Source organism: Trifolium pratense, linkage group LG7 (genome assembly GCF_020283565.1).
Source record: "Trifolium pratense cultivar HEN17-A07 linkage group LG7, ARS_RC_1.1, whole genome shotgun sequence".
NCBI lineage: Eukaryota > Viridiplantae > Streptophyta > Magnoliopsida > Fabales > Fabaceae > Trifolium > Trifolium pratense.
Window position 1 is genome coordinate 14,299,827 of NC_060065.1, and position 26,800 is coordinate 14,326,626.

General features: G+C 33.3%; 5 protein-coding genes across 5 annotated transcripts; 3 read left to right on the plus strand and 2 right to left on the minus strand.

Moving 5' to 3' along the window:
* Positions 1-2,301: 2,301 nt before the first annotated feature.
* Positions 2,302-3,137, plus strand: LOC123898911 (kunitz type trypsin inhibitor 106-like). The gene has a single exon (XM_045949948.1). It carries the CDS (start codon positions 2,372-2,374, stop codon positions 2,993-2,995), a length of 624 nt encoding a protein of 207 aa, XP_045805904.1. The 5' UTR covers positions 2,302-2,371; the 3' UTR covers positions 2,996-3,137.
* Positions 3,138-4,555: 1,418 nt separating this feature from the next.
* LOC123897792 (protein kinase and PP2C-like domain-containing protein) lies at positions 4,556-11,720 on the plus strand. Its single transcript, XM_045948575.1, has 12 exons — positions 4,556-4,883; positions 4,968-5,085; positions 5,785-5,951; positions 6,608-6,675; positions 6,778-7,001; positions 7,694-7,745; positions 8,077-8,608; positions 9,569-9,638; positions 9,731-9,950; positions 10,072-10,176; positions 10,986-11,081; positions 11,310-11,720. Exons 1-12 carry the CDS (start codon positions 4,769-4,771, stop codon positions 11,502-11,504), a joined length of 1,962 nt encoding a protein of 653 aa, XP_045804531.1. The 5' UTR covers positions 4,556-4,768; the 3' UTR covers positions 11,505-11,720.
* Positions 11,721-12,052: 332 nt separating this feature from the next.
* On the minus strand, positions 12,053-14,198 carry LOC123898792 ((+)-neomenthol dehydrogenase-like). The gene is made up of 5 exons (XM_045949803.1): positions 13,965-14,198; positions 13,610-13,859; positions 13,062-13,121; positions 12,755-12,934; positions 12,053-12,606 (listed from the first exon to the last, which is right to left on the minus strand). The coding sequence occupies exons 1-5, from the start codon at positions 13,982-13,984 to the stop codon at positions 12,229-12,231; spliced, it is 888 nt and encodes a 295-aa protein (XP_045805759.1). The 5' UTR covers positions 13,985-14,198; the 3' UTR covers positions 12,053-12,228.
* Positions 14,199-16,581: 2,383 nt separating this feature from the next.
* LOC123897267 (kunitz type trypsin inhibitor 104-like) lies at positions 16,582-17,365 on the plus strand. The gene has a single exon (XM_045947836.1). It carries the CDS (start codon positions 16,643-16,645, stop codon positions 17,249-17,251), a length of 609 nt encoding a protein of 202 aa, XP_045803792.1. The 5' UTR covers positions 16,582-16,642; the 3' UTR covers positions 17,252-17,365.
* Positions 17,366-19,076: 1,711 nt separating this feature from the next.
* Positions 19,077-25,177, minus strand: LOC123897266 (mitogen-activated protein kinase 19). The gene is made up of 10 exons (XM_045947835.1): positions 24,839-25,177; positions 23,859-24,267; positions 23,598-23,725; positions 23,450-23,509; positions 22,304-22,453; positions 22,016-22,171; positions 21,409-21,620; positions 21,177-21,278; positions 20,866-21,026; positions 19,077-19,671 (listed from the first exon to the last, which is right to left on the minus strand). Exons 1-10 carry the CDS (start codon positions 24,863-24,865, stop codon positions 19,262-19,264), a joined length of 1,815 nt encoding a protein of 604 aa, XP_045803791.1. The 5' UTR covers positions 24,866-25,177; the 3' UTR covers positions 19,077-19,261.
* Between the last annotated feature and the right edge of the window lie 1,623 nt (positions 25,178-26,800).

The following is a 26,800-nucleotide window of genomic DNA, read 5'->3' on the forward strand; positions in this document are numbered from 1 at the left end:
AGCTGTCAAAGGTATAGTAGATCCAGCAGTATTGTTGTTGTTTAATGATGGCTCAATCACCATCTTCTCTGTGTGTTTTGCTTTTTGTTTGATCCCCATCTTCTCTATTTTTTGTTGCTTGATGATGGCTTAATTAATCAATGTTTTTTTTTTATGGTTTCAAAACAAATGAGACCAAAAGAACTATTCCAGTTTCTCGTTGGAAATTTCTTTGATGCTACTAGGGCTCGGGGATGTCGCTATATCCTACAGAAGTTACAATGACAGATGGACAAGTAAGAGCTTCTTCTTTTTGGCCACATTGTTGCACTGAATTCCACCGTCGTTGAGTTTCTGATGGCAAACAAGAATCCTGAAGCGCGAATTAAGGTATTTTTTTTCTTATTAATGATCTATTTTAATTGCTTCAAAAAAATGATCTATTTTAAAATATAATTTATTAATAATATATATATATATATAGGGGAGGGATCAAATTATACCGGTGTAACATTTGAGTAATGTTATGTTACACCGCTCAATAACACTTTAACGAATACAAATTTTACAAAATCCATCGTTGGATTGAAAGCTTATATCGTATAGATCATCCATATTAATTTTTACAAAAATCTAAAATCATTTGATATGTTATTGAGATCGATCAAGATGAACAATATTCAATAAATCCGGGTTGACTAAGTTTGAGTTCGGTTTTGGGTTTTCCCCGATTTCAAAATATGGGTTTGAGGTGGGTAATGGGTACATTGATACTTACCCCGAACCCGCCCCGCTTATAATAAAAATTAGATTTCACCTTTTTTAAATTAGAAACGCTTAAACAATATTTTAAATTATATTCATATATTTATTTTTAATTTGAGTATTAAACAAACCATTTTCTTTATTTTTTTTCTTTATTTAAAAAAATATTGTTGAGAGAAAATAATTTTGGACATTTTACCCTTTTTTTTTAATAAAAAAATACTAAAATACAATATAAATTCATGTGGAAAGATGCGTAATGGGGATACCCGAAACCCGATGGGGATACCCGATCCCCGTTGGATATGAGTTTAGAGTTATCATTTTTATCCTCGTTCAAATTTGGGATGAATTTTGGGAAACCCAAACGTTATGGGTTTGAGTTTGGGGAGGGGAAAATTCGTCCCCGCCCCATTGCCATTCATACATAATAAGTAAACGAAACAATGAAAAGTATGAAACAATACTCCTATACCAAGGAGTGAATAAAAATACAAGTTGTTTCACAAAAAAAAAATACAAATAGAAGATGATAAACAATACTAGCAATACTAGCAAAAACACGTAAATAATTAGTACCAGGTAAAAAAATCAAAAGGTTCTAGCAAACAGATTTCCAAAAAATTCACCCAGGACGAAAGCAATTTGTAGGGAAACAATAATAGAGATAACCTAATTTTAATCATCTTTAAAAAGGATAATTTTGGAATTTTAAAATAAAATTGAGGATAATTTAGGAATTGTAATAAAATTGTAAACATCAAATCTTTCATTCCCTCCCCTCCCCTCCAAATTTCCCCAATTTGAGAGGAAACAAAAAGTGGTATTTGGAGGGATTTTGCTCCTCTCCCTTCTTAAAAATTGAGCCAAACACAATTTTTTTTAAATATTCTCTCACCTCCCCTCCTCTCCAAAACTCCCGAACCAAACAGACCCTAAATTTTATTCATCCCCCTTATATTAAAACCTATATTTTTCTCCTTTGATACATATGTTTTCATATTTTTATATTCACATCATTAAGCTGTAATTCTAAACGATGACATAAACTATAAAACTATAAAAAAAAATTGGATAAATTACTAAAGTCAATTTTAAAAAACACTTTAAATTAAATTTTATATTCCAAAATAATATAATTAATAATAAAATTTCCAAAAAATTGAAAATGAATTTCTTAAATGATGACTCAAAATTATTTTGGTATAAAATAGTGATTTAAAGTTAATTGTTATAAAAAAATATTTATTTTTGCTAAAATAGACTAAATTGTACTCCATCCGATCCTTATTATAAGAAATTTATTTTTTAGATTCATGGAATGTTGTATTTGGTCCATTTTTTCCCATGATTAATCATATGTCGTGGGTGTACCAGAAAATGGATATCCATGTGGAATTTTTGTAAGAACAATTTTATAAAATATAAAAAATACTTACAAAAAAACAGAAACTACAATCAAAGTTGCATAAAAAACAAACAGAAACTACAAAGAAAGCAATGACAAATTTAATGTCCTGTTTGAACTTTTCTACATCACCAGAGGAATCAAAATTCTATATATAGCTTGCATAGTAACATGAAACAAACACATCAACTGTTACAAAATAAGAAATAATAATCAACCATGTCAATGAGATTGTCTATCGGATCTCTCAGTATTCTTGTTCATGTGTGTCTCTTTATGACCACAACATCAATAGCTCAATTTGTCCTCGACACAAACCGCGAACCCATTGAAGGCGACGAAGAATACTTCATCAGGCCTGTTATCACAAACAATGGAGTAGGACGTTTCACTTTAGTCAACAGAAATGGATCATGCCCTTTACACCTTGGTCTTGAGAACACTCACTTTCCACAACATAGTTTGTCTGTGAAATTCATTCCTTTTGCTCCCCATCATGACGATGACAATGTGCGGCTTAACAGAGACTTGAGAGTGATATTCCAAGCTTCTTCAAGTTGTGTGAAGTCATCAACTGAATGGAGGTTGGATGAGAAAGACATAAGGAGTGGAAGAAGGTTGATTACCACTGGGAGAGATGATGGTACAATTGGATCATATGGTAACTTTTTTAGGATTGTAGAGACACAAATTGCAGGTAGGTATAATATTCAGTGGTGTCCTACAGAGGTATGCCCCAATTGTAGATTTGAATGTGGCACAGTTGGTTTTCTTCTTGAGAATGAAAAGTTTTTGTTGGCCCTGGATGGTAGTGCCCTCCCAGTTGTGTTTGAGAAAGAATAATTATTAATTAGTAGTGTTGTGAGTTTATGTATCCTTGAGGTAAAGTTTGTTAGGCGTGTACGTCAAGCAAATATAGTCGCTCATACTCTGCTAGGGTGGCTTATTCTAGGACTAGTTGCTGTATTTTCGAATCGGTTCCTCGTTGTATTGAAAGTTATTTGATTAATGAAATGAGTTGAATTTGCTATTGTAAAAAAAAAAAATTGAATTGAACCACTAAATCAACATTTGGAGATTTTGGAATGAGATGATTGAGTTTGCATTGTAAAGAATAAAGGCCAGACCTGGGCTTGATCAAATAGAAGAACACACACACACACACACACACACACACACACACACACACAGATATATATATATATATATATATATATATATATATATATATATATATATATATATATATATATCCATTGATGATTGCATATATAGCCATATCCAACCTCTTCCAAGTGAATCTAGAACCTCTCGTACCAATAGATCATGTGAATTGAGTCCCTCTGGTTGGTAAATGAATCAAATTGTTAGCCTCCTCACTACTCCAATCTAAAAAACAAGCATAGGAGGTTGCCTTGCTGGTTGATGAGTTCCATTGTGCTCTTGACCACCTATGATATGATAAAGTATTAAAGTTCCCAATAAGGCACCAAGGTAAGTTGGATCTGTGGTAGAGCGAGCATGCCAAAGAAGTCTTGTAGTAATAATGTAGTTGGTTGATGCATAGATTGCAGAAAAACCAAAAGAGCAATTGTCTACATTAACCAGAAATGAAACTTGTTGATTATCTATCTATACAGAAACCATAATAGGATCAATTTTTTGAGAGCATATGCAGCATCAGCATAGATTAGTGTTAAGACCACTATTCTATCATCAATTGAGGGAAAGCGTCATAATTCATCCATGGTTCAACAAGAAGATTGTTTCATGTATTTGGTACACACATAAGAAATATATATTATATTATTTTTAAATTGGAATTTAATATTTTAAAATTTAATAAATTAACAAAAAAACTAAAAAAAATTAAATAATTCCAGGTAATTTTTTTAGAAAAAATTCATTGATACTATTAAATAAATAATTTCAATGTTTAATATATATAATATATATGATCAAACTACCATTGAAAGAAAATTAATTTTTAAAAATTTATATTAATATTCATATTTTAATTTTTTTATAACTTTTCTAAAGATAAATTTCTAATTTCTATTAATTATTTAAATAATAAAATTCATTTTTTTTATTTATATTTTATCAAATTTCGGTTTTATATAAACTAAAATAACTCTATAAATGTTTTTTTTTTCAAGAATTACATAAATGTTTTATTTGAGATAAAAGTAAATGAATTATTTACCAATGTTAGTTGGTTCAGTGGTGATTGGTGCTGAACTTGGTAGGAAGGACCGCGGTTCGATCCCCGCAATTACATTTGGTTTGGGAGAGGACTGAAACCACTTAATGTCAGAACTCGCCCCGAACTCTGGACTACTAGGGCCCCCTTCCCCTAGGAACCAGAGGATAAAAACCAAAAAAAAGTAAATGAATTATTTTGACAAAAATATATATATAAAAAAAAAATGAATAAGTCGGTTCATTTGGTTTTATAGATTCTAACTGGGTGGAACATCCGTATTATACGGAGCAGGACACCAACCAACACGAAATTTCCAGGCAAAACAAAACAGACGAGATACATTACATACATAGAGATAGTTATATATTATATCGAGCTCAACTCAAAGAAGAAGAAGAAGAAGAAGAAGAATGGGGATGAAGATTGTGGAACCTAACACGTGCATCAGAGGTTGCTGCAGCAGTTCCTCTATTCCTCTCCATCTCCCTCCTTCCTCTTATTCTCTTCTCTCCCCTATTGCCCGAGGTTTTTTTATTTATTTTTATTTATTAATCTTTCACTTCCCAATTTCTTGGACTCTAACCAATAATTGAGAGTGTTGTTTCACAGGTGCTGAGAGTGTTGTTTATGAAGGCACTTTGAATGGAGACAAGGTTGCTGTCAAAAAACCTATTTTGTCACTTTCTCAACACATCAATGACTTCCATAAACAGTTGCAATTGTTGTGGTTTGTCTCTTTCTCCTCTAAATCACATCTTTTCATATACTTTAAATGCTTCATTTACTCTATTTATTTTTAGGGACTAAATTTCTTAGAAAATTACAAAATATCATATAGAGTAATAGTATTTCTTAAGATTAGATTTTATATTGTTTGTTTTTATTATAATTTGTTCTTGATTTTTTATTCTGTCTAGTAGTACAAACGGTATGTTTGGATTGACATATTTGAGCTTATCTACTGGTATAAATTTTGTGACATTGTTTGGGAGAACTTATGAAAACAACTTATGACAATTTTCACAAGTTTATTTTAGCTTATTTTCATAAGTTCTTCAATATACCTTACGAAAACAGCTTGTAGCATATGTAAAAACAATTTATCTTTATTTTAACTTATGATATAAAAAAAAAAGAAGCTTATGCAAGCTTATACAGCGCTTATCTTGATAAGCGTTTATGCTATAAGCTGCATAATGAGATGTTTATCAAAACAGACCCTTAGTCTTTTGTATCAAGTAAGTATTCAGTAATTTGCATTCTATTGGAACTCTATACTTCTTTTCTTGTGAATTCATATTGTTAACACACTTCAACTAATGAAATTTGCTATTTTCCTGCATTTTTTTTATATGCTAAAGAAACAATGCATTTTATTTGCATTGTTTCAGGTTGACTTTTTTTCTTTTTTCTTAAATAAATGTAGCAAGCTAAATCACCCTGGAATAGCAACACTAATTGCCGCCCATGCAAAACCACCCAATTATATGTTTTTCTTCAAGTTATATGAATCTTCCAATCTCGGCCACAAGTTACACGTGGAAGAATGGGCCCCCACTGTCAATGACGCGCTTATGATAACAATGCAGTTAGGTATATTTGTGATTTCAACTTGTATAGAGTAGTTGCATTATTGAAATATCATGTCATAATTACTTTACCTAGTTAAACTTTTACCTACATATTAGCTAAACTGTAGTGTTCTCTGGTCAAATCAAGGTATATATGATTTTGATTTTAACAGATATCATCATCTTTGTCGGATAGCCGCCTTAATTTTGGTCCTTTCCTAGTCACATTAATTATTACAACATTAGTTAGTAGTTCTTATACTGCTTTGGTAGTTTCCGGTCCTCACCTTAGAAGCCAATTTTGTAGGGATTAGTAAGGCCCCTAAGCCCAGATTCTAAGAATCTTGATAAATGAGTACATCTTTCACCAATATAGCAAGAATTTTGTATTTTTTGGACTAAACAAATGTTCATTTACATATAGAAGGATTTGGAATATTAGTTAACCAAGATGGTCATAAAAGTTCAACTGCCCAAATAAAAAATTTGCAAATTTTCGAAATATTATATCGACTAGGAATTTTTGTTTTCAACATTTTTAACCATTGTGTTTTACAACTTCAATCATGTAGCGAAACTATGGAAATTAAGCATGTAACGTGATTGAAAGCTTATCAGAGTAAAAGAAAATACAGTGATTGACAGTTTTTCCTGTTTCCTTGTACTTTATTTTTCCAGCAAAGGCCTTGCAATATCTGCATAACCTCGGGATTCTGCATAGAGATGTGAAACCAGAAAATATTCTTGTAAATGTCTCCCATATCTTTTGTTTCTCTTGTTATTTAATACTTTCTTCAACATTGATGTAGCATACATTACCTTACTAATTTAATGTATCTCCGATGCAGCTTGACATCAATCTCTGTCCACACCTCACAGATTTTGGTTTGGCAGAATACAAGAGTGATATTAAGGGAGTTTCTCTTGAGAATTGGAAATCTTCTGGAAAACCTACCGGTGGTTTTCACAAAAAGAACATGGTTGGAACACTTGTTTACATGGCACCTGAAATATTACGAAAGGAGTTACACACAGAAAAGTCAGATGTATATAGTTTTGGGATATCAATCAAGTAAGAATGAGATTTTTTTCTTCCATTCATATTTCTTGTAGGTTCAAGGAAAATTGAGTGAGGATAATGTCATTGAATGTCTGACGTTGTTAATGGTATGCCATAAGAGGAACTAGTTGCAACAGTTTTATGCATCAGTAGATTTGGAATTTACGAAGATATTTCCTCCATCTTTCTTTTGAAAGCAGAGATAAGTCTAGCAAAACAGTGGATGGACTATCATCCGCATCTTTTGTTTCTTCATTTTTCAAATAGAGAATATTCATCATTGTTGTGAAGGGTAGAAGACGGTTTATGGTGGACAGCCAAAATTCTGTCATATAAATGTGGGAGTGCAAGGCGCTTCAGAAATTGCTTACGGTGGATGGCATAAAATACGCCATTTGCCGCCTTGGCTGCTATTTAACAACAATGATATTCGTGCACAGAGAAACTTAATCAAGACAACTTTTTATGGAAATTATTATTGCAAGGCTACCTAGTTATTCCAGAAGGCGTGCTCTATGTATTTGTTTCCATGAACAATTCAACCATTATATCATGGTTCCGTTTTTATAAACATATTAGTCTTTTCTGTTGTAATAAAGTACCATAACAAAATTGTTCTTCTCTTCTCTATCAAGTCTCCTCTTGGAAATATTTAATTTATGTTCTGTTTTGTGAATTAAAAACCTTTGTTGGATACATTGCAGTGAACTCCTTACTGGTGTTGTGCCATATACTGATCTTCGTGCAGAAGCACAGGTCAGCCTATCCTTTTTGTTTGTTGGGTAATTTGAACTTATTGCTTGACTGCAAAACATTATTAACTGCTTCTATACATGAGATGAAGTATGATTTTTATTTTAATGGCATGTAGAGTCTTAGAGACTGAAAAACCTTTTCTAAAATTTTTAATATTTCACCTTCCTTAAAGGGACCCTGGCTTGCCAATCTGAATATTCAATTTTGCATAAAGTCAAACTATTGTCGCATATACAACTAAACGAGCTTTAGGAAAATATTGTTTGGCCATATCAAAATTTCTTTTTCAAAATTTGTAGAAGTGATATCGATCAATGTTTCCTCATGACAGGCTCACACAGTACTTGAGATGAACTATACTGAGCAACAACTAACAGCAGCTGTTGTTTCTGATGGATTACGACCGGTCCTTGCTAGCGAGGAGTTGGGTATACCATCAAGATTAATATCGATGATACAGAAATGCTGGGATGCTAATCCTAAAAGCAGACCTTCCTTTGATGATATTGTCAAGGAACTTGATTTTATTATGGAACAAAGGAAAGTAATGAAGGTGGAAGATATGCATATTAGAGCTTGTAACTTGCCTGTCGACCAACTTGTCGACAAGAGTTATCAAGAGAGTATTAGCTGGTCTACTCAAGGTGAACTTTTGGCCAGGAATACCTCTAGTTCAACTGATTCTGGTTCAAGAACATGGTGTGAGTCTTATGATGAGCTTTCAGCATACCGTCCAACATTGTCTTGGGGATCTTATGCTACTTGCGGGAGAAGGGAGACTATGGAGGACACACATTTTATTCTACCCCATGTTTGCAACGAAAAGGATGTCTATGCTTTTGGTATCTTTGATGGCCACAGAGGTACATATTGTTGATATATTAAGTATCTAAATTTTTTGTTCATTCAAAGTTAAGAAGTAATATATCTGAAGTAGTACTACAATGTGGAAATAATTATCTTGTACATTGTAATGCTTTCGTTTTGTTATGCATTGCTGAGCCATTAATTTATCAGAAAAATGCAGTTCCCAGCATGTTGAAAAGTTGTGGATAATAAAAAATAATTTGAAATAGTATTCATGTACTACAAAACTCTTTCAATTTAGTTACATGCACCTGTGTATCCTACTTCTTAGGATATGAAGGAACTTAATTATTTGTGATAGTATAGGCAACTCAAGTGGTCCAATTCACCTCTCTTTGTTTCAAAAAATTGGTCAGTTTGATTTAGATGAATGTATTTCTCCTAGTGAGCTTTGGTGTTGTTATTCTCTCCGTGTAAGTGTAATATCTATGGACATGTCTCATTGTCTCTCAATAGGATACATTACTAGGAGATTTATAGCCTTATTTTTGGGGGAACATCAAAAGCAATTTTTAAGTTATGTTTGTCCTCAAATATCATAATAATGTGCTAGAAAGTGATGGAAAGAAAAATGAGAGAAACTGGATATGTTGTTGTTTCTGAGAAAACTAATTACACTGTTATATATCCTGATATTTATATCAGGACTAACCAACTCTAATGGTTAACCAATAACCAACAAATTGACAAAGTACAAACTAGAAATGACAGGTCAGTATTCAGTTGTAATTTAATTGAAAGATAGGGACAATTAAGCAAGCTAAACCAAACACTGCGAAAACATACTCTAACACCAGATCATTTCTAATATGACATTTTTTTGGTTTACAATGGAGTAGAGGATCGAACCCAGGACCTCATACATACTACCCAAACCCCTCATCACTAGACCAAACCCTAGTGGCTTTTAATGTGACATTTATATAGCTTACTAAGTATGATTGTTACTTATGCAGGCGCAGCAGCTGCTGAGTTTTCTTCTAGAGCCGTACCAGCAGTTTTGCAAACTTTAGGTTTTACAGGAAGGTATATTGCACTCTCGGTGCCCCCTTCCTTGGCCTTACTATTCTTTTCCTCTTATCTCAAAAGTTAATTAGTTATTTAATATTTAAGTGCAGTCCTGCTAATGTGCTAGTGGAAGCATTCCTTAGAACAGATACTGCCTTCAGAAAAGAGCTTGATTCCTATCGCAAATCCAACAGATGTATCCAGAAGGACTGGCATCCTGGTTGTACAGCAATTGCTGCTATTGTAAGTGGGAACAAGCTATTTGTTGCTAACAGTGGCGATTGTCGGGCAATCTTATGTCGTGCTGGTAATCCCATTGCTCTGAGTAAGGTGAGCTGCTGCAAATTTCTATAAACTGTTCGCTAATTATTAATAATGCAACAGTGTCTTTAATTTAGTCCTTTTGTTTGATTTGTTTTTTCAACTACTGAAATCTTATTATTATTATTAGGATCATGTTGCAAGCTGTCTTCAAGAGAGAGAGCGTGTTATTCGTCACGGGGGCCAAGTACACTGGCAAGTTGATACCTGGAGAGTTGGTCTTCCAGCACTTCAGGTTTGTTCATACTGGTTTATTTCACATCTTTTCAAACTCTGGGATATGTTTCTTCTACATGCATTTATGAAATTGGAACCCGATCGGCTTGATTTTCTCGAGAGAGAATTTCAGAGTGTTTGATATATGTGATTTGTTATTTAAGAATATGATTCACTTAGTGGTGTACAACATTTTATAGTAATGTGATCTAACCACTACTCCAGTTGCAACTAACAAATACAAGAACACAAAAACAGTTACAAAATATTCTAGCAATATTAAACACTCTAATTCACTAGATAATACAAACACTATATTCTAGAAGTTTAGAATGCGTGAAGCTGAAAGCCAACATTATAATATATTACAGATATGAGATGTGCTAGGAACACGAACACTCTCTTTTCAACACTCTCTATAACACTCACTTTCTAATTGATTGAAATCAATGCGAGTCCCTCACTTTGGAAATAGGTCGCACATAAAGTTGTGAGACCCACATGAGTTTCACACAATTAGAGAGTGAGTGTTAGAGAGTGTTCAAAAGAAAGTGTTGCTAGCACTCTTCTTACAGGTACATATATTATAAATAAGGTACTCGTGTATTCACTCTCATTCACACGATAATACAATCACTATATTTATTTTTCTGAAAGAATCCATATTTTCCTCCCTAAGTCTTAATTGTCCCTTTTGATTTAACCTCACTCTCAAATGATCGTGGCTTAATATAATATATTGAGCAGGTGCTGACAGTGATACTAATGATGATTCGAGCTTTTTACCATTTATTTCGTTCAAGTAAAATTGACTGTTACTTTACACAGGTAACTCGTTCTATTGGAGACGATGATCTGAAGCCTGCTGTAACTGCAGAACCCGAGATAACCGAAAACACCTTATGTGCAGAGGATGAATTTCTGGTGAGGATTTTTAAGCTACATACATACCGTTGTTTGCATGAAGTTTGTTATATACATTGAATCTTTAGATAAGTTGTATTCTCAAAATTTCCAATGGCACTTATTAGGTTTACTAGCCTACCTCTTGTTTATATGCACCATTCTCATATCACTATGGAGCTTGTTATTGTCCAACTTTTTCCAGTTTATATCATGTTGATTCGGTTATTAATAAAATGGTTGATTCAGGTGATGGCTAGCGATGGTCTGTGGGATGTGATGAGCAGTTTGGATGTGATAAATATAATAAAAGACACTGTTAAAGAGGCTGGCATGTGCTCTAAGAGGTTGGCTACTGAAGCTGGGGAACGTGGCAGCAAAGATAACATTACAGTTATTGTCGTTTTTTTACGACCTGTATCTACGGCAGAGAGAATTTATTAGCAGAATGCAAGTTCATGTTCTTGTCACATATGGTATATTAGTTATGTACTTCAACATTTTTTATTATTGATTAAGCTATATTGTATAAGTTTTATGTTGTATCTTGTACCAAGTGGCCTACTGTGCCACTTCATACTTCTTCCGGTACATTACAAATTCTCAATTGTTTGGGAACTCAGACCGATAGTTTATAAACAATATTCACATTCGTCAATACAACGAGATCCCTTTTTACAGTGTACAAAATTAAGAGGGCTCACACAAGATTTAAAGCAGAGAATGTTTCAAACACAAATTGATTTGGACTTGAGATTAGAACAAGACATTGGATCTTGGGCCCCTTAAAAGGTGGTCACGGGTTCAAATCCTGACTACTTATGTGTATGAAAAAAAAAAACTGTAGAGTTATGGTATTAATATCAACGTGGGACTTGGTACTAATATAAATATCACTCTGATTATAAAAAAAAAAATATATAAATATCACTCAAAACACAGATTTCTCAAATTAATAATGTTCACTATAGGTAGTCACCAATCACCACTACTATTACAAACAAATTGAAGCATTTTTTTGTTGTTGAAAGTTCAAACTTGATATCCTAACATGAATATGACCATATTCAATATTTATTCTCTTCAATACATAACATATTTCTTATCAAAAGGGTGCACAACTTCATTCCTAGAAAATAATAACACTATTTGGATAATTAATTAATGATTAAAAGGGTATAACTTCACCCTTGGTAAAGAAACAGCCAGAAGGACCATCATTTGGCAAAAGTGCTAACATGACAGGAGTTTCAACACCTTCATCAATGCTTAAGTTTCCAGTATTATGATTCATATCAGTCTTTACAAAGCCAGGGCAAACAGAGTTTATGTGAAAATGTGGATATTTCTTGGCCATTATCCTTGTGTAAGCATTTAAAGCTGCTTTTGACATTGTATAAGCAGAAGCAAAAGTTGGCCAACCTTTGATATCTAGTGATCCTTCTTTGTAATCTTTCTCATAGTCTTTAAGCACATCATCTATTTTTTCCTTTGTTAGGTTGTCAATGTCACTAAACACTGTTCTAGCCCACTCATTTGATATATTCTGAAATAATCATATAAAAAAAAAAAATAATAACACATTTATTAGAGCGAAATAATGAATCAGATTTGAGATTTGGATCGTCTCGTGTCTCTACAAAAAAAACTAATATATTTTCTAAAAATTATAGTTTTTTGCAAAAGAGATGTACCTTCAAGAGTCCTGCTCTGGAGGAAATGTTGACAATTGTTGGAGAACTAGATAGCCTGAGAAGGGGAACAAGAGCTTCAGTTCCTCTTTCTACACCATAGAAGTTTGTTTTCAAACATTTTTCACCTAAATCATATGTTTCATACCCTACTTCTTTCCAATCATTTTCTTCTCCATTTCTCTACAATAAATTAATATTGTATTATTCACATATTAGTCCTCCATCATATATAGAGCTAACAAATACTACAATTTAGACAAAGTAATTATATTATTTTTTGTAATAATTGGAAGGGAAGCAAAGAAACCTTTCTAAGTAGAGCATCACCATTTAATAATTTGCCCCCAGTAACAGCTGCATTATTCACCTACATAAATATGAAAATGGTGATAATTTATATATTTTTTGTTCTTTAGTTTGGATGACTCTTTCCTTCATACCCAATTCAAGGTGCATAAGTCATTAAATAATGTCACAATAATCATCATTAAAGATTAAACAACAATTTTTTTTTTCTTTTCCGAATATCAATAAACAATAATTTAAAAATATATAGGACTGACACTTCAAATTAAAAACATATTTGACACCAACACGATAATGACACATGTGGTTATATTCAATAATTTAATTTTCTAAAGATATTATTGGTTTCTATGTTTCAGTGTGAGTGTCGTGTTTGGTGTCCATAATTGTGTCGATGCTTCAAAAACATCATTTTTTTAACTAAAAATACATCATTTTTTTTTCCACCACTAGTATTCGGCCCACTGAACCGTGTAATCTGGACCAATTTGATAAAATACATCAAATTTTGTTTGTTAATAAAAGTTAGAAACTATGAAGAATTCATACCAAGATATCAAGTTTCCCAAACATGGTTTTAATGAAAGAAACTAAGGTTGCAACACTAGCAGGGTCATCCACATCAAGCTGATGAAAAATCACAAAGTCAGAGAGATCAAACTCTTTTTTCAGTCTTTCTATAGCTTTCAATCCCCTCTCTTCATTTCTAGCTGTTAATAAAACCATAACACCACTTGAAGCCAATTTCTTACATATCCCATAACCAATTCCCTTATTTGCTCCTGTCACAACAGCATACCTGAACAAATTTCATTAAAGTAAAAATCAACTATATGTTGTTATAAAGTTTCTTTTTTTAAAAAAAATTATACAAACACTTCAATTAAATAAAAAAAAAATGTACCTTTTTGCTTCTTCCTGCATTATGCACCAATTAGACGAAGTGATTAAAATGTATGTGATTGATGAATTTAAATCTGTTGTATTAGCACCTATTTAATACAAGCTTTGTCGATCCCTTATATAGTTCCATCAAAATGAAGAACACTTCTTTCAAAATATAATTTTGTGTTAGTTGGTTACAATGTCATATATTATTATGGTTTTAAAATTGATATAACTGGAATCATTTGCCGTTTACATAAATATTTGGTTACGGAAAGATTGAAATCTTATAAAGAAAATCACTATTGAGAATAGCTTAAGCAAATTAGAGTAAGAAATGACTATAATAATTATATTATATTAGTGCCATGTACTCATTATTCCTAGGTCATATTTGGCCTAATTGCTTGAAAATTGATGTTAAGAGTATTTTATAAATGACACACACTATTCAATCATGGTGGAGTTGAGCTACGCATGTTGAAGGTGGAGTACATGGTTAAGCTGAGTTGGATATGTTTAAGGTGGAGCTCATGGTCGAGTTGAGTTTGGCTTGCTGAAGGAGGAGCTCATGGTCGAGTTGAGTTGTGCATGCTAAAGGTGAAGTTCAAGGCCGAGCTGAAGATGAAACTTATGGTTAGCTGAGCTGGGCATGTTAAAGGTTGGGTTGAGATGGGCATGCAGAAGGAAGAACTTTTGCTTGAGCTGAGCTGAGTATGCTGACGGTGGAGCTCATGGTCGAGCTGAGTTGGGAATGCTGAAGGTTGGACTGAGCTGAACAAGCAAAAGAAAGAGCTCCTGCTCGAGCTGAGTATGCTGAAGGTGAAACTCATGGTTGAGCTGAGCATACGGTGACAAGGATGGTCAAAGTGTAATAGAGTTCACATGGTATGGTCATCCATACTAGTCCAAGTTGCAGAAAATATAACGTAACATTGAAGGGACCATTTATTAGTTCTACATGAAACTCAACATAGGTTATATGAGAAAAACCGTTGGAGATGCTCTAAGGCACTAGTTAGGAAAATAAAATAAAAAATATATTGAAAATATTTTTTTTTATATTTTTAAGCATTTGACCACAAAAATTTCATGATGTTTTTATTATATTTGTTTTCTTAATTAACTAGTTTCGTTTTTCCAATATTTTTATTTTTCAGCCAAAAAAAAAACAATATTTTTAAGAATTTAAAGGACACGTTCTATCGATGTAAATTAATTTTACACTGACCACTAATAAGAATGGTTCAACCTTCCATGTCATATTAAAAAATGGAGTTATGTGAAATGACATGGCAGAAAATATAATTATGATTATGCAATTTTTTTTCTTCACATTTTTTCATTTATATTCCCAAACCTATATAATAATGGAGGAAATGGAAATAATGGGAAATGGAGAGGATCCTACCTCATATGCAACAAACATTTGTTTATATAATTATGGCAAAATTACACTGCAGGTCCTTTATCTTATTTTTTTGTAACACTTTGGTCCTTTATCTTTTTTTTGTAACATTTTGGTCATTTATCGTTTCTTTTTGTAACACTTTGGTCCTTTATCTTTTCTTTTGTAACACTTTGGTAATTTTTTCTTTTTTAAGACTTGGTATTTGGTCCTAGGACCGACTAATCCAAAGGACCAATCTCACCATCCACTTTGGTGCTTTATTTTTTTATAAATAAATAAGATAAAGGACAAAATGTTACCAAAAAAAAGGACTAAAGTGTTACAAATAAAAAAAATAAAGGACCAAAGTGTTACAAAAAAAAGATAAAGGATCAAAGTGTTACAAAAAAAAGATAAAGGACCAAAGTGTTACAAAAAAATAAAATAAAGGACCTTTGATGTAATTTTGCCTATAATTATTTATTAATTTAGTGAAAGAGACAAAAGTAATTTAGCCTGCTTGTGTAATTTGGTCTCAGTACGCAACTACATATAATATTATTCATTAATTGGACGATTTAAACTAGGAAAAAAAATTCAACACTTCCACCCAATCAAGATCGTACGATTAAAACAAAGTATTAGCCTATAATATTATTTTTTTTAGGAAAAGCCAAATAAAATAAAATTAATTAAAGGAGGCACAAGAGATGCCAAAGTCACAACAATATAAAGGGGACACTCTTTAAAAAATTATTTACTTACAAATTAAACATTTCAATTTACATTATAAGAACTTTATAAATAAATTGAATTTAATGGAAATGCACTACTCACATTGTAAAATAGTTTTACACAATCATTCAATATGAAGAAAGTGATATAAAAAATTACTTCAAAAAAGAAAGTGATATAAAATAGGATGATGTAATAGAAAAACATAGATGTTATTGGTTGACAGTGCAACTTTATCCTAGAGTACATGACAATTAAACTCTATTATCTGAAGACATTTGTTAGCATTTTCCTACTTTTATTTATCCATTCTCGCGGAGGATTGATTCGTTAATTTGTCCTCGTAGAAGTTACAAAGCAAGCAAGCTAGTAATTAGAAAATTCATGTAATTAATTAATTGGACTTTTTATCATTCATCAATCATTCTGTACATTGCATGGTAACATGATCAGTCCTATATATATACACCTTATCTGCCAACCAACAGCAAAAACACAAAACCTCTTAGTACACTTATATAGCCTTTCAGTTTGAGAAAGCAAGTTATTACATAATCGATAATTAATTAACCATGTCAACTATATCCTTCACCATATTCATCCTTGCTCACGTGTGGCTTTTGATGGCAACAACGTCAATAGCTCAGTTTGTCATCGACACAAGTGGTGAACCCGTTGAGGATGATGAGGATTACTTCATCAGGCCTGCTATCACAGGCAATGGAGGAGGTGCTACTTTCGTCACCGGAAATGCACCATGCCCTCTAAATGTTGGTCTTGGCAATGCTGAGGTTGCACATGGTTTGCCTGTGACATTCATTCCTTTTGCTCCCCATCATGATGATGACGAAGTGAGGCTTAATAGAGACTTGAGAGTAACATTTGATGCTTCTTCAAGTTGTGCGCAATCAACACAATGGAGATTGGGTGAGAAGGACGCTACGAGTGGAAGGAGGCTGATTATCACCGGAAGAGATGATAGTACAGTTGGATCATATGGTAACTTCTTTAGAATTGTGCAAACACAAACAGTTGGTGTGTATAACATCCAATGGTGCCCTACAAAGGTGTGCTCAACTTGTAAGTTTGAATGTGGGACTGTCGGTGTTATTCGTGAGAATGGGAAGATTCTATTGGCCCTCGATGGTGGTGCCCTTCCAATTGTATTCCAGAAAGAATAATTTGGATGGTGAAAGTTTATATTTATGTGGTTTGTTAATGTACTTTTGTTGTTTTCTTGTTTACCAATAAATATGGAGCTATCGTTCATTTTAGTTATCATGACAAAAAGAGAGAATTACATGTATGTCATAGGAATAAAACTTCAATCGTTAATGTGTTTTTTTTTTACACTAAGGAGAAGTTGTTGCCATTTTATTTAATTTATGTAGATTCTTTGGTAGGGGTTGATTTTGTGGATAGGGTTGTGGACATACGAAAGTAAAGTGATAAGGATGTCAAGTGTTCGATCTCCACTCTCAGCATAATACTTACTAACAATCTTTAGTACCTCATTAATTTTGTTGGGTACGCGTACTTAAGCGAGGGACATCAATCAAAATTAGCAATGTGTCATATTAATCTAAAGTATCTACTTCATCCCAAAACACAACACAAACCACCTAATATCTTCATTTTTGGCAACCTTCGGCATTCCCATACAAAAACCAGTCCATCGATCTTCTGCTATATATATCTCCTCAAACAAGTTAGATATTTGAGCTACTATTTTCTCTCCTATTTTCGTGCCAATATGGACTATATATTTGGCCACAAAACTATCATCAAAGAACTCTTCCTCTACAAAACCCCCCAAATTTAATTCTAGATTTGTGCAACTCAAATTTTTGGACTGCTACTCTTAGAGGATGCTTCGAGTCACCATTTCCCCAGACTGTGGAGATCAACGTGGGACTGGGATTCATACTCCCTACATTAAGATCTCTAAACCAAAAAAATAAAATGAAAGAATCGTCCAAAGATAAAATAGTAGACAGCAGAAAAGGGTGGTGAAAGTCGCATCCTTAGTCATTCAAGTGGCAACAGAGTTTCCTAAAATGTGACGAAACAATGAATGAAAGGTGGACAATGACACTAGCCATTTAAAATAGATCAATGTGAAAACAACCCAAACCAAATATGGAAAAGAAGGCTGAATAAGAAAATTTAGGAATTTAGATCATGCAACAAATATATTTGGGGACAACTTATTCCCTGAATAAAAATTTAAAATCCCTAAATAAGAAAATTTCATCTTCTTCCTTTTCCCTTTCTTATTCATCTATTGAAAGATCAAACACATAATTTGTTCATACTTATCTGTAACCTTTTTTCTTAACATACAAAACTAATAGATTAAACAAGAGTACCAGTAACCAGTCTAATCATATTTAAAACAGACAATAAAGGAGCACAATCGATCTAATACAATCAATCTATGGGATACTATTCAATGCAACTTAAAATTAAAGAGAAAAGTAAAACAGAAAAATGGACAAGGAAAAAAATTTACATTTTACCTGTGATATTTTGCTTGGGATTCCTCGATGTAAAACAGTGAGATGAGATCTATATTCTCTGCCATCAAAGAATCTAGCAGGCAGCCACAAAGTTAGCAAGTCAAGCCTATTCGAACAGAGTTTGATCTCATCAAATCAAATTTGAGCTAATTAAAAACCCACACTCAAAGTCTAAGTCATATCATCAGTAATTTTCTCACAGCAGGAAACTGATATATGCTAAGTTACCAATGTTATCTCTTGCAGATGTTACAAGTCTTAGCCTGTACAACAAAAATTTATGAATCAAATCTAGGCAAAGAAGTATAATATAGTCTTGTGGGAGATAAAACTTAGACAGTTTGACTCGGCAACTAGTCTCTTTGAGGAGACCTGAAGCCACTTAACAACCTAGGCTCATGAGATTCAAGGTTTCTTTTATGGATGAAAGGAATCACAAGTCTTTTCATTCCCCCGTTGTTCTTAGTAATAATCCTTGAAACAAGAATCAGAGAGAGACAATGAATTTTCTTTATTAATCAATTGAATATTGTACATATAATTACAAGGATGGTGATCATTCAAAAGTAAAAAAAGTGAAAACCTAAACCCATCTAAAGTTACTAAACCTCCATCCCTCCAATCCGGGGCTATAAAGCATAGTAGCTTTCACACTCATGATGGTCTCCAAGCCTAGGACAAACTGTACTGAATACTCCTTGAATACCTGTGACTGTGAGCGGCAACCGCTACTGCTGCAGCATCAACTACACCAAGGTGAGATTGTGCCCGCATCAATTTGGCATCATAAGCTGTTACAATACCATTTAGGTTACTGTTATTGCTTTGCCGGCAGTATGGGTTATTGTTCAAATAGGTGGTTGGTTTGGCTTGTAAGTCGGATTGTTGGGATGGGAATTCATTTTTGCCTTGTGAAAAGTCCTTGTGTATATCTGATGTAGTCTTATGGTTTAGGGGATGGGTTCTAAAGACATCGTGACTCGAGACTGCTTGAGTAGTATTTTGGCAAACTACCCTTGGTTCGTTAAAGATTCTTGCATATTCATAGTGTAGAACTGGGCCAACAACTCTGCCTGGCTTAGCTGTGGCAACAAAAGAAAAACAGTTTAGCAATGTTAAATATAGACAGAAAACAACACTATAAATAACATCGAAGTGGTATCATATTGAACTTCATCTTGCACAACCAATAAATGGATCTGTCTACACTAAAGCGAGCAATTCAGTAACTTCATGTCTATAATCTAGTTTACTGTTCTAGTTTAACAGTCTTAGGATTTTGGGACTCTTAGTCTTAACACTCCCCCTGACCGCCCAACACTATTGGGCTGCTTGCGTGGATATAAATTGTGGGTGGCCCAATAGCGTAAACATCATAGCATGTGGCCCAACGGATCTTACAGGAGGCTCTAATACCATATTAAAATATGGGTTGGGCCTAACTCAACATTACAAAACTAACTTGTAAAGTGAAGATATGTTTATAAGTGGGGGCAATCTTCACCTTAGAAGTCGGTTTTGTTGGGTTGAGTTAGACCCAACTTATAAACATATCTTCAGGCCATCTTTAATCCAAACACTAAAGTGAGTAATTTCATCTGTTGATGAATAAACATTTGTTGTTAAGTGAAGATTCATAACAAGTCATGTTAAGAACATGACTTGTTAAGAATTTGCCATCTTGGAAGAATTTGCCTCGTGGTGTTTCTTATTAGTTAGTTTTTTGATCATATTAAGAACATGATCTATCTTTCCAACCACTTGTTTTTTGAAAGGAAAAAGGATTGTTAAGACCTTTCAAAGTGTAGTTTTTTCCCACAGAAGTGTGGTGTCTATGGCTGGACTGTATAAGCGTACTCTTTCAAAAGATTTTTCTCTCATGGGACCATTATTCATTTAGTTCTATGAGAAAAACATATCTTGGAGTGGGGGTTGGATACTGTGAGTATAGTATGGTCCAAAAGAGTGTCGGATCATCAAAGACCATTGAAATATTATAAATAACATAATAATTATCATATTTGATAGGAAAAATATGTATAAACAGCCCTAAATCAATCTGCAAATGGGGAGGATAAAAGATTGCAGAGGGAATGATGAGCTTTTCTGAGCAAATGTTGTTCATTTTACTTTCTTTTTAGTCAAATTTCTTGGTTATTGGAGGAAGATTACATATCCTCCTTCTATGTAATTTTATTGCGTCAATTAAATTATTCATGCAGTCCTCCCTCCTCAATAGGCAGACAAATACCATATTTTAGCTTAAACTCGTATACCTGGCACTCGTGGTGGAGGTTGTACACCTATTATTTGATATCCAGAATTTTCAACTACTGCTCTCAAACCCTTAGACGTCTCTTCTACCATTTTCTTGTTCTCATGCAAAACAAAGGTTGGCTGATAACTTGGAAGAATTGAACTAGAGTGAACAGTGGACCTACAAAAGAGGAATGATTATATTAACATAACCACTTGGAATAGTTATCTACAACATTCTGACATAAAACCTGTAATCAAAATATCAATAACCAGCATGTTAAATACAACAAAGGGAAAGGCCTCCGAGTTTGATTCTGGTTGATCTTACCGTGGAAGCGAAACATGCTTTCTTTCGGTCGGAAGCACTGGTCCACTTTTACCATCATTTTCCTCAAGATGAGCAAATTGCTTTCTTAATTGATCAATTGCACTGCAAGGAGCATATATGCGTAAATAATATGCATTGCATATAAACATTCATTATACATACATGCATCGATAATAACATCAGCAAAAACGGAAACAGGGATAAAATACAATCAATAGAAGTGTATATTGACCTAGGATAGAGGAAATTGGCGCCTTCAATTCCATTCATGTATTCTTTGAGCAATTGAGGATGATATTCCAGTATTTCCCGATACATTAGCTCCCTAACATCTTCTTTTGTTATCCGTCTCCTCTCAAACTCAAATTCCAATTTTGAGATTGGCTTACATGAAGGTTCTCTCTCAACTTTTGCCAAGCCCTTGAAGTAAGGATCAGCTAGTGCCTGCCATAAAAACAGGAAGAATGGATTATGTCAGTGTCAGTTATATTAATAAATAAAGAGACAACTTTTCAAGGATGGTTCTTGTAAAACACTTAAATAGATACTCCCTCTGAACTTAAATGTAAACAGAAAACAAGTCATATTTGGTAGATTCAAATATAAAATAAAATAAAAAACTATAATTCACTTTACCACATTTAATATTTATTGTCATGAGAGATGTTCACATAGAAAATTAAATGAAGCCAAAGGGTAATCAGCAATTAGTTGTTTTTTGCTTATACGAGTCGAGAGGGAGTACTACATACTACATAGATAGGGCCTTGGGGTATGTACCAAGAAAAAGATAGGGCCTTGGGGTACCACATGACAATATAGATAAACATATAATATACCTGTTCGGCAGTCGGTCGATCCTTTGGATCAAATGTTAAAAGCCTTTGCAAAAGGCGAAGTGCCAATGGATCAGCATTTGGGAATTTTCGTTCAAATGGCACAGGAGATTTCTTCCGCATTCTCGACAAGTACTTCCTTGCATTATCATTTCTAACCTGCAAAATTTACAAAGAATGTATCGAATACTAGTTAAATAAGAATATAGTTTCATGGAATTAAAAAACATTAACAACTACATACAAATTAAATAAAATAAAAGAGATGAGTATGGTAAAAGAAGTCCTTACTCCTGCAATAGTTTCAGGCAATGGTGTCCCAAGAAGGTCAGTAATCAAATCTAACTGATGGACGACACTTTTACCAGGAAACAATGGCTTTCCCAACAGCACCTCAGCAAAAATGCATCCAATGCTCCATATATCAATTGCAGGTGTGTACTGCAGAGAAAATGCCAATAATATCAGAATTTTACAGGAAAATTACAAATTCTAACCATACTAGGAAACAGACATATCAACTGACAACCAGCACATTTACCTGTATAACAGTTATTATTGTAATCTAGGTGTTACTGGACAACCAGCAACTTTTATTATCAACATTCCCGGGAAATCAATAGTCTTCCCTGAACAATTATTATTATAATCTAGGTATTACTGTTTATTATAGAGCACACAAAGGCATTTCATACACAAATAAATGCAATAGCAAAGAACATTTCCACGATTGATCTTTCAACATTCTTTGATTGCCTCTTTGAATAAAAATATATTTCAAATTTCAATTATAATTTCTTGTTCAAATCTAGTTTCCTCCATGTTTAAACTGCGATTGTGGTCGCGGATGCGATTGCGGTCATTGCGGCTACTACGACGCACAATGCATCTATTGCAGCGTGAAATCATTTTAAATTTTCACAAGCTATATAAAATGACACCACTATGTCACTGCACTATTTACCCACCATTGTAGAGTCACGGTTTAATTCATAAGTACCGATTCGAAGGTGCTTGAAATACACGGTTGATATATTATTAAAAGTAAGCTTTTTCATTATATATGACGCAAATTAGGATTTGAGATTCATAAATTTTATTTTTTGGTGAGAAAATTTGAACAAACAATGACTGAAATCGTCTGAAGAGGCTCCTAATGCGGTTACGTTGCGGTCATACACGTGAATGAAAATCACACCGCAATTGCGGCGCGACACGGTTGCAGAGGCTACAACATCAGCAACACTACGGCCGCAATTGCGAATGCGGACTGCAATTTAAAACCATGGTATTACATATCTTGATAATATTATCAATAAAATTGATTGTTTCTCTATTATAAATGTTGATGGATCCATACCAAATAGGTCGAGACAAGCAATACTCGTATCATGTCACAGAAGAACTAGATATATACACACCTAGCTAGGTCAATACCTTAGAAGAGAATGATCCACAAAGCTCCGGGGCTCTATACCATCTTGTAGCAACATAATCCTGCAAGAAGCAACAAAATAAAGATGATAAAACCACCTTACAACTGATTGCATATCATTCTCTTGCAAGTATAAATGAAACTACATACCGTCCAAAATATCGATGTTGGGGCATCATTAAATGCAACTCTTGCAAGTCCAAAATCACAGATTTTGAGTTTGCAGTTTGCATTTGCCAAAATATTCTTGGGCTTGAGATCTCTGTGGTACACATTAGCTGCAACCAAACATAAACTTATTTAGAAGTAATTTAAAGCCAAATTTTACAGTAATAAAAAAAAAAAAAAAAGCAAAAATCATTCATATCCACTGTCCAGTCGAAACAACGAAAAGGAAAGATCGACATATACCCGAATGCATATACTTTAACGCACGTAGCATCTGATAAAGAAAAAACTGATGGTGATCACGGGTTAAATCATCATTAGCTTTGATGACTTGATGGAGATCAGACTCCATGAGCTCAAAGACCACATAAATATCTTTAAACTCTCTCTTTGAAGGCGGCAACATAATCCTCTTAATATCAACAATATCAGGGTGTCTTAAAAGTCTTAGCAACTTAACTTCACGGAGGATTCTAACCGCATCAGAGATATGCTCAAAGGCATCATGAATCTTCTTTATTGCGACCTTTTCCCCGGTGTGCGTGTCAATTGCCGCACAAACAACTCCATAACTACCCTTTCCAACAATCTCAATAATCTTGTATCTGTTGGCTTCCCCATACTCGGTGAAAAACTCCAACTCTTTTGAATCCTGCAAGTTATTAACTCTAAAATTTCATGTTCTGTACAATTCAGTCAGCTCATAGACAATGTTCTAAGAGGAAAACACATCAAAATTTACTAAACAAAAACTATCTAGAAACTTATCATAATTGACTACAATGTATATTTCAATTCTAAATCATGAAAACTAGGAAATTATTATTACAAAATAACATGAATAGCCTCCATATCATGTAAACATTCTAATGATAAAGTTTCATGTGTGAGTCAATTGGATATAACTAAATTTTTGTCAGATAGCCTAGTGGCTAAAAATTTCACATGTCATGCTCCTGCCAACTAAGCTATGCTCAAGGGACACCAACTGAGCTATGCTCAAGGGACAATATAACGAAATTTTTATTGGATATAATTTATATGATATATAATTATGACAAAATAGAGTTTAATGATTGATAAAACCTAATTAAAAAAATAGGAAAAAAAACAAAAAACTGAAAAATTCCATAATAATAAAAAGTTCTTCATTTCCTTCCATTCCATGTCCCAATTTTAATTATATATCATAACCATTTCTTGAATTAGAAAGAGAATAAAACCTTATTGAGATGAATTTTCTGAGTCATTGTTCTCCGTTTTTATTTTGTCTTTTTTCGGTTTCTAAAATGTAGGAATTGGGAAATAGATTGATGATGTTTCTCGAAGCTTCGAATGGGGAAAGAAATTCGAAGCTCCGAGAATGAGATGATGATAATGATGATGGAAAACCCTAGAGGTTGCAGCACAAACCCTCTTTCTAGTTGAGAGGATCTGAGCGGAAAAAGGAAGGAAAGAAAGAAAAAAAGAAATACCAGAACCAAGAGAGAGAAATGAAATGAAATCAAATGAAAACGAAAGAGATTTGTTGCATTGATTATTATTTTACTTATTTAGTGTTTAATTTAATATTAAAATTCAAAAAGTTGTTAATTTGTGTGGCTTTGGATTTTTCTAAATAAATAATGTTAGTTATTTTAATACCTATATATTTTGTGATATTTCCGTTGGAAAGTTACTTGGTACCCTCCGTTAAAGTGATTGACATTAATTAACTGATTGGATAATATCAACTAACTATGAAGAAGAAAAACTATCAATGTGTTGTGTAGAGTAAAAAAGTGTTAATTGTGGTTGTTTTATTATACATTTATCAAAAAGAAAAAGTCTAATTTTAGGTTATGGTTTTGATTCATATTTGTTGAAAGTTAATATGTTTTGGGTTTTGATTTGGAGGTGAAAATAAAGTGGTTTAGGAGTAGCTGGATATGGAATGAAGATGAAAAAAATCTGGTGAAGGTAAAAGGTTAAAGCATTTTGGGTTTTCAACAAATTCTGTTTTTTTTTTCTTCTCATTCCAACCTTTCTTTTGAGTACAAAGTATATAATATGGGTTCTAAAAGAATCATAGAGAGATAAGGAACCTCGAAAAGAAAGTCAGCTCGGCAAAATAAAAAATAAGAAAGGGTAAATTTGGGTAACCGGTCTAAAATTGCACAATTGAGAGTCAATATGCAATTAAGTCAAAGAAAAACTACTAATGTCATACAACCTTTATTTTATTTTATAATAGTAACGAGCGGTCGTTAATTCAAATTCAAATTGGTATGATACATCAAACAATACACCGTCTCTCCTAAAGCCCAACATGTTTTGGTGAGTGCGTTGTTTAGTAAAATTGTGAAGGATATGGAAGTTAACTTTCAATTGACCATCAGACAAAAAGCAATTTTTTAATGTTTGCAAGCCGCACATGCTCATGATTTTCTTCTAGCTATTCCTATTGATGGATTAGGTCAACATATGTCTCTGATAGAGTATCGCACTATTCTCAAATATCACATGATTATTCCAATATTTCCTGTTGATGAGGTGTGCCCTATTTGTCGTAAGTCGTGTCTAGATAGATTTAGGGAGTATGCAGTTCATTGTCGAGAGCTTTCAGGCTATAAATACAGACACGACCATGTTCGAGATGTCATTTTTTATGTTTTCAAGCACACATGAGTATCTGTGAAGAAAAAGACGCCTGTGAATTTCTTGACTGACCCACTAGAGGGGAGATCTACATTGAGGCTAGTCAATGTTCTGGTGTACTGTTGGGTAGGAGCGAAACATGCATGGGTGGACTTGATTGGAGTTTCTCCACTTGTGGGATTGACGACTAGAGATTTTACTTTAGGACAAACGACCTTTAAAGCTACTTCAAGTAAAGTGGTCAAACATGAGAGAGCATGTCCTGACAATCAGCATGTGTTTATACCTTTTGCATTTATACCAGAGGCTATGACTATTTTGAAAAGAATTCAAAGAGTCATACATAGCAATGTGGTATCTCCTAAGTCTCAGGATGTAGTGTTTAACAGGGTTGGTTTTGTCATCCAAAAAGGGGTAGCGGCACAGCTTGTTGCCTGTTTACCTTTCATTCAAGTGTAATTATCTTACGTATATATAAAATTACTTTATCAATGGTGTGAAATTGTAGATGATTCGGGAATAATAGATACACATTTAAAATCACTAAA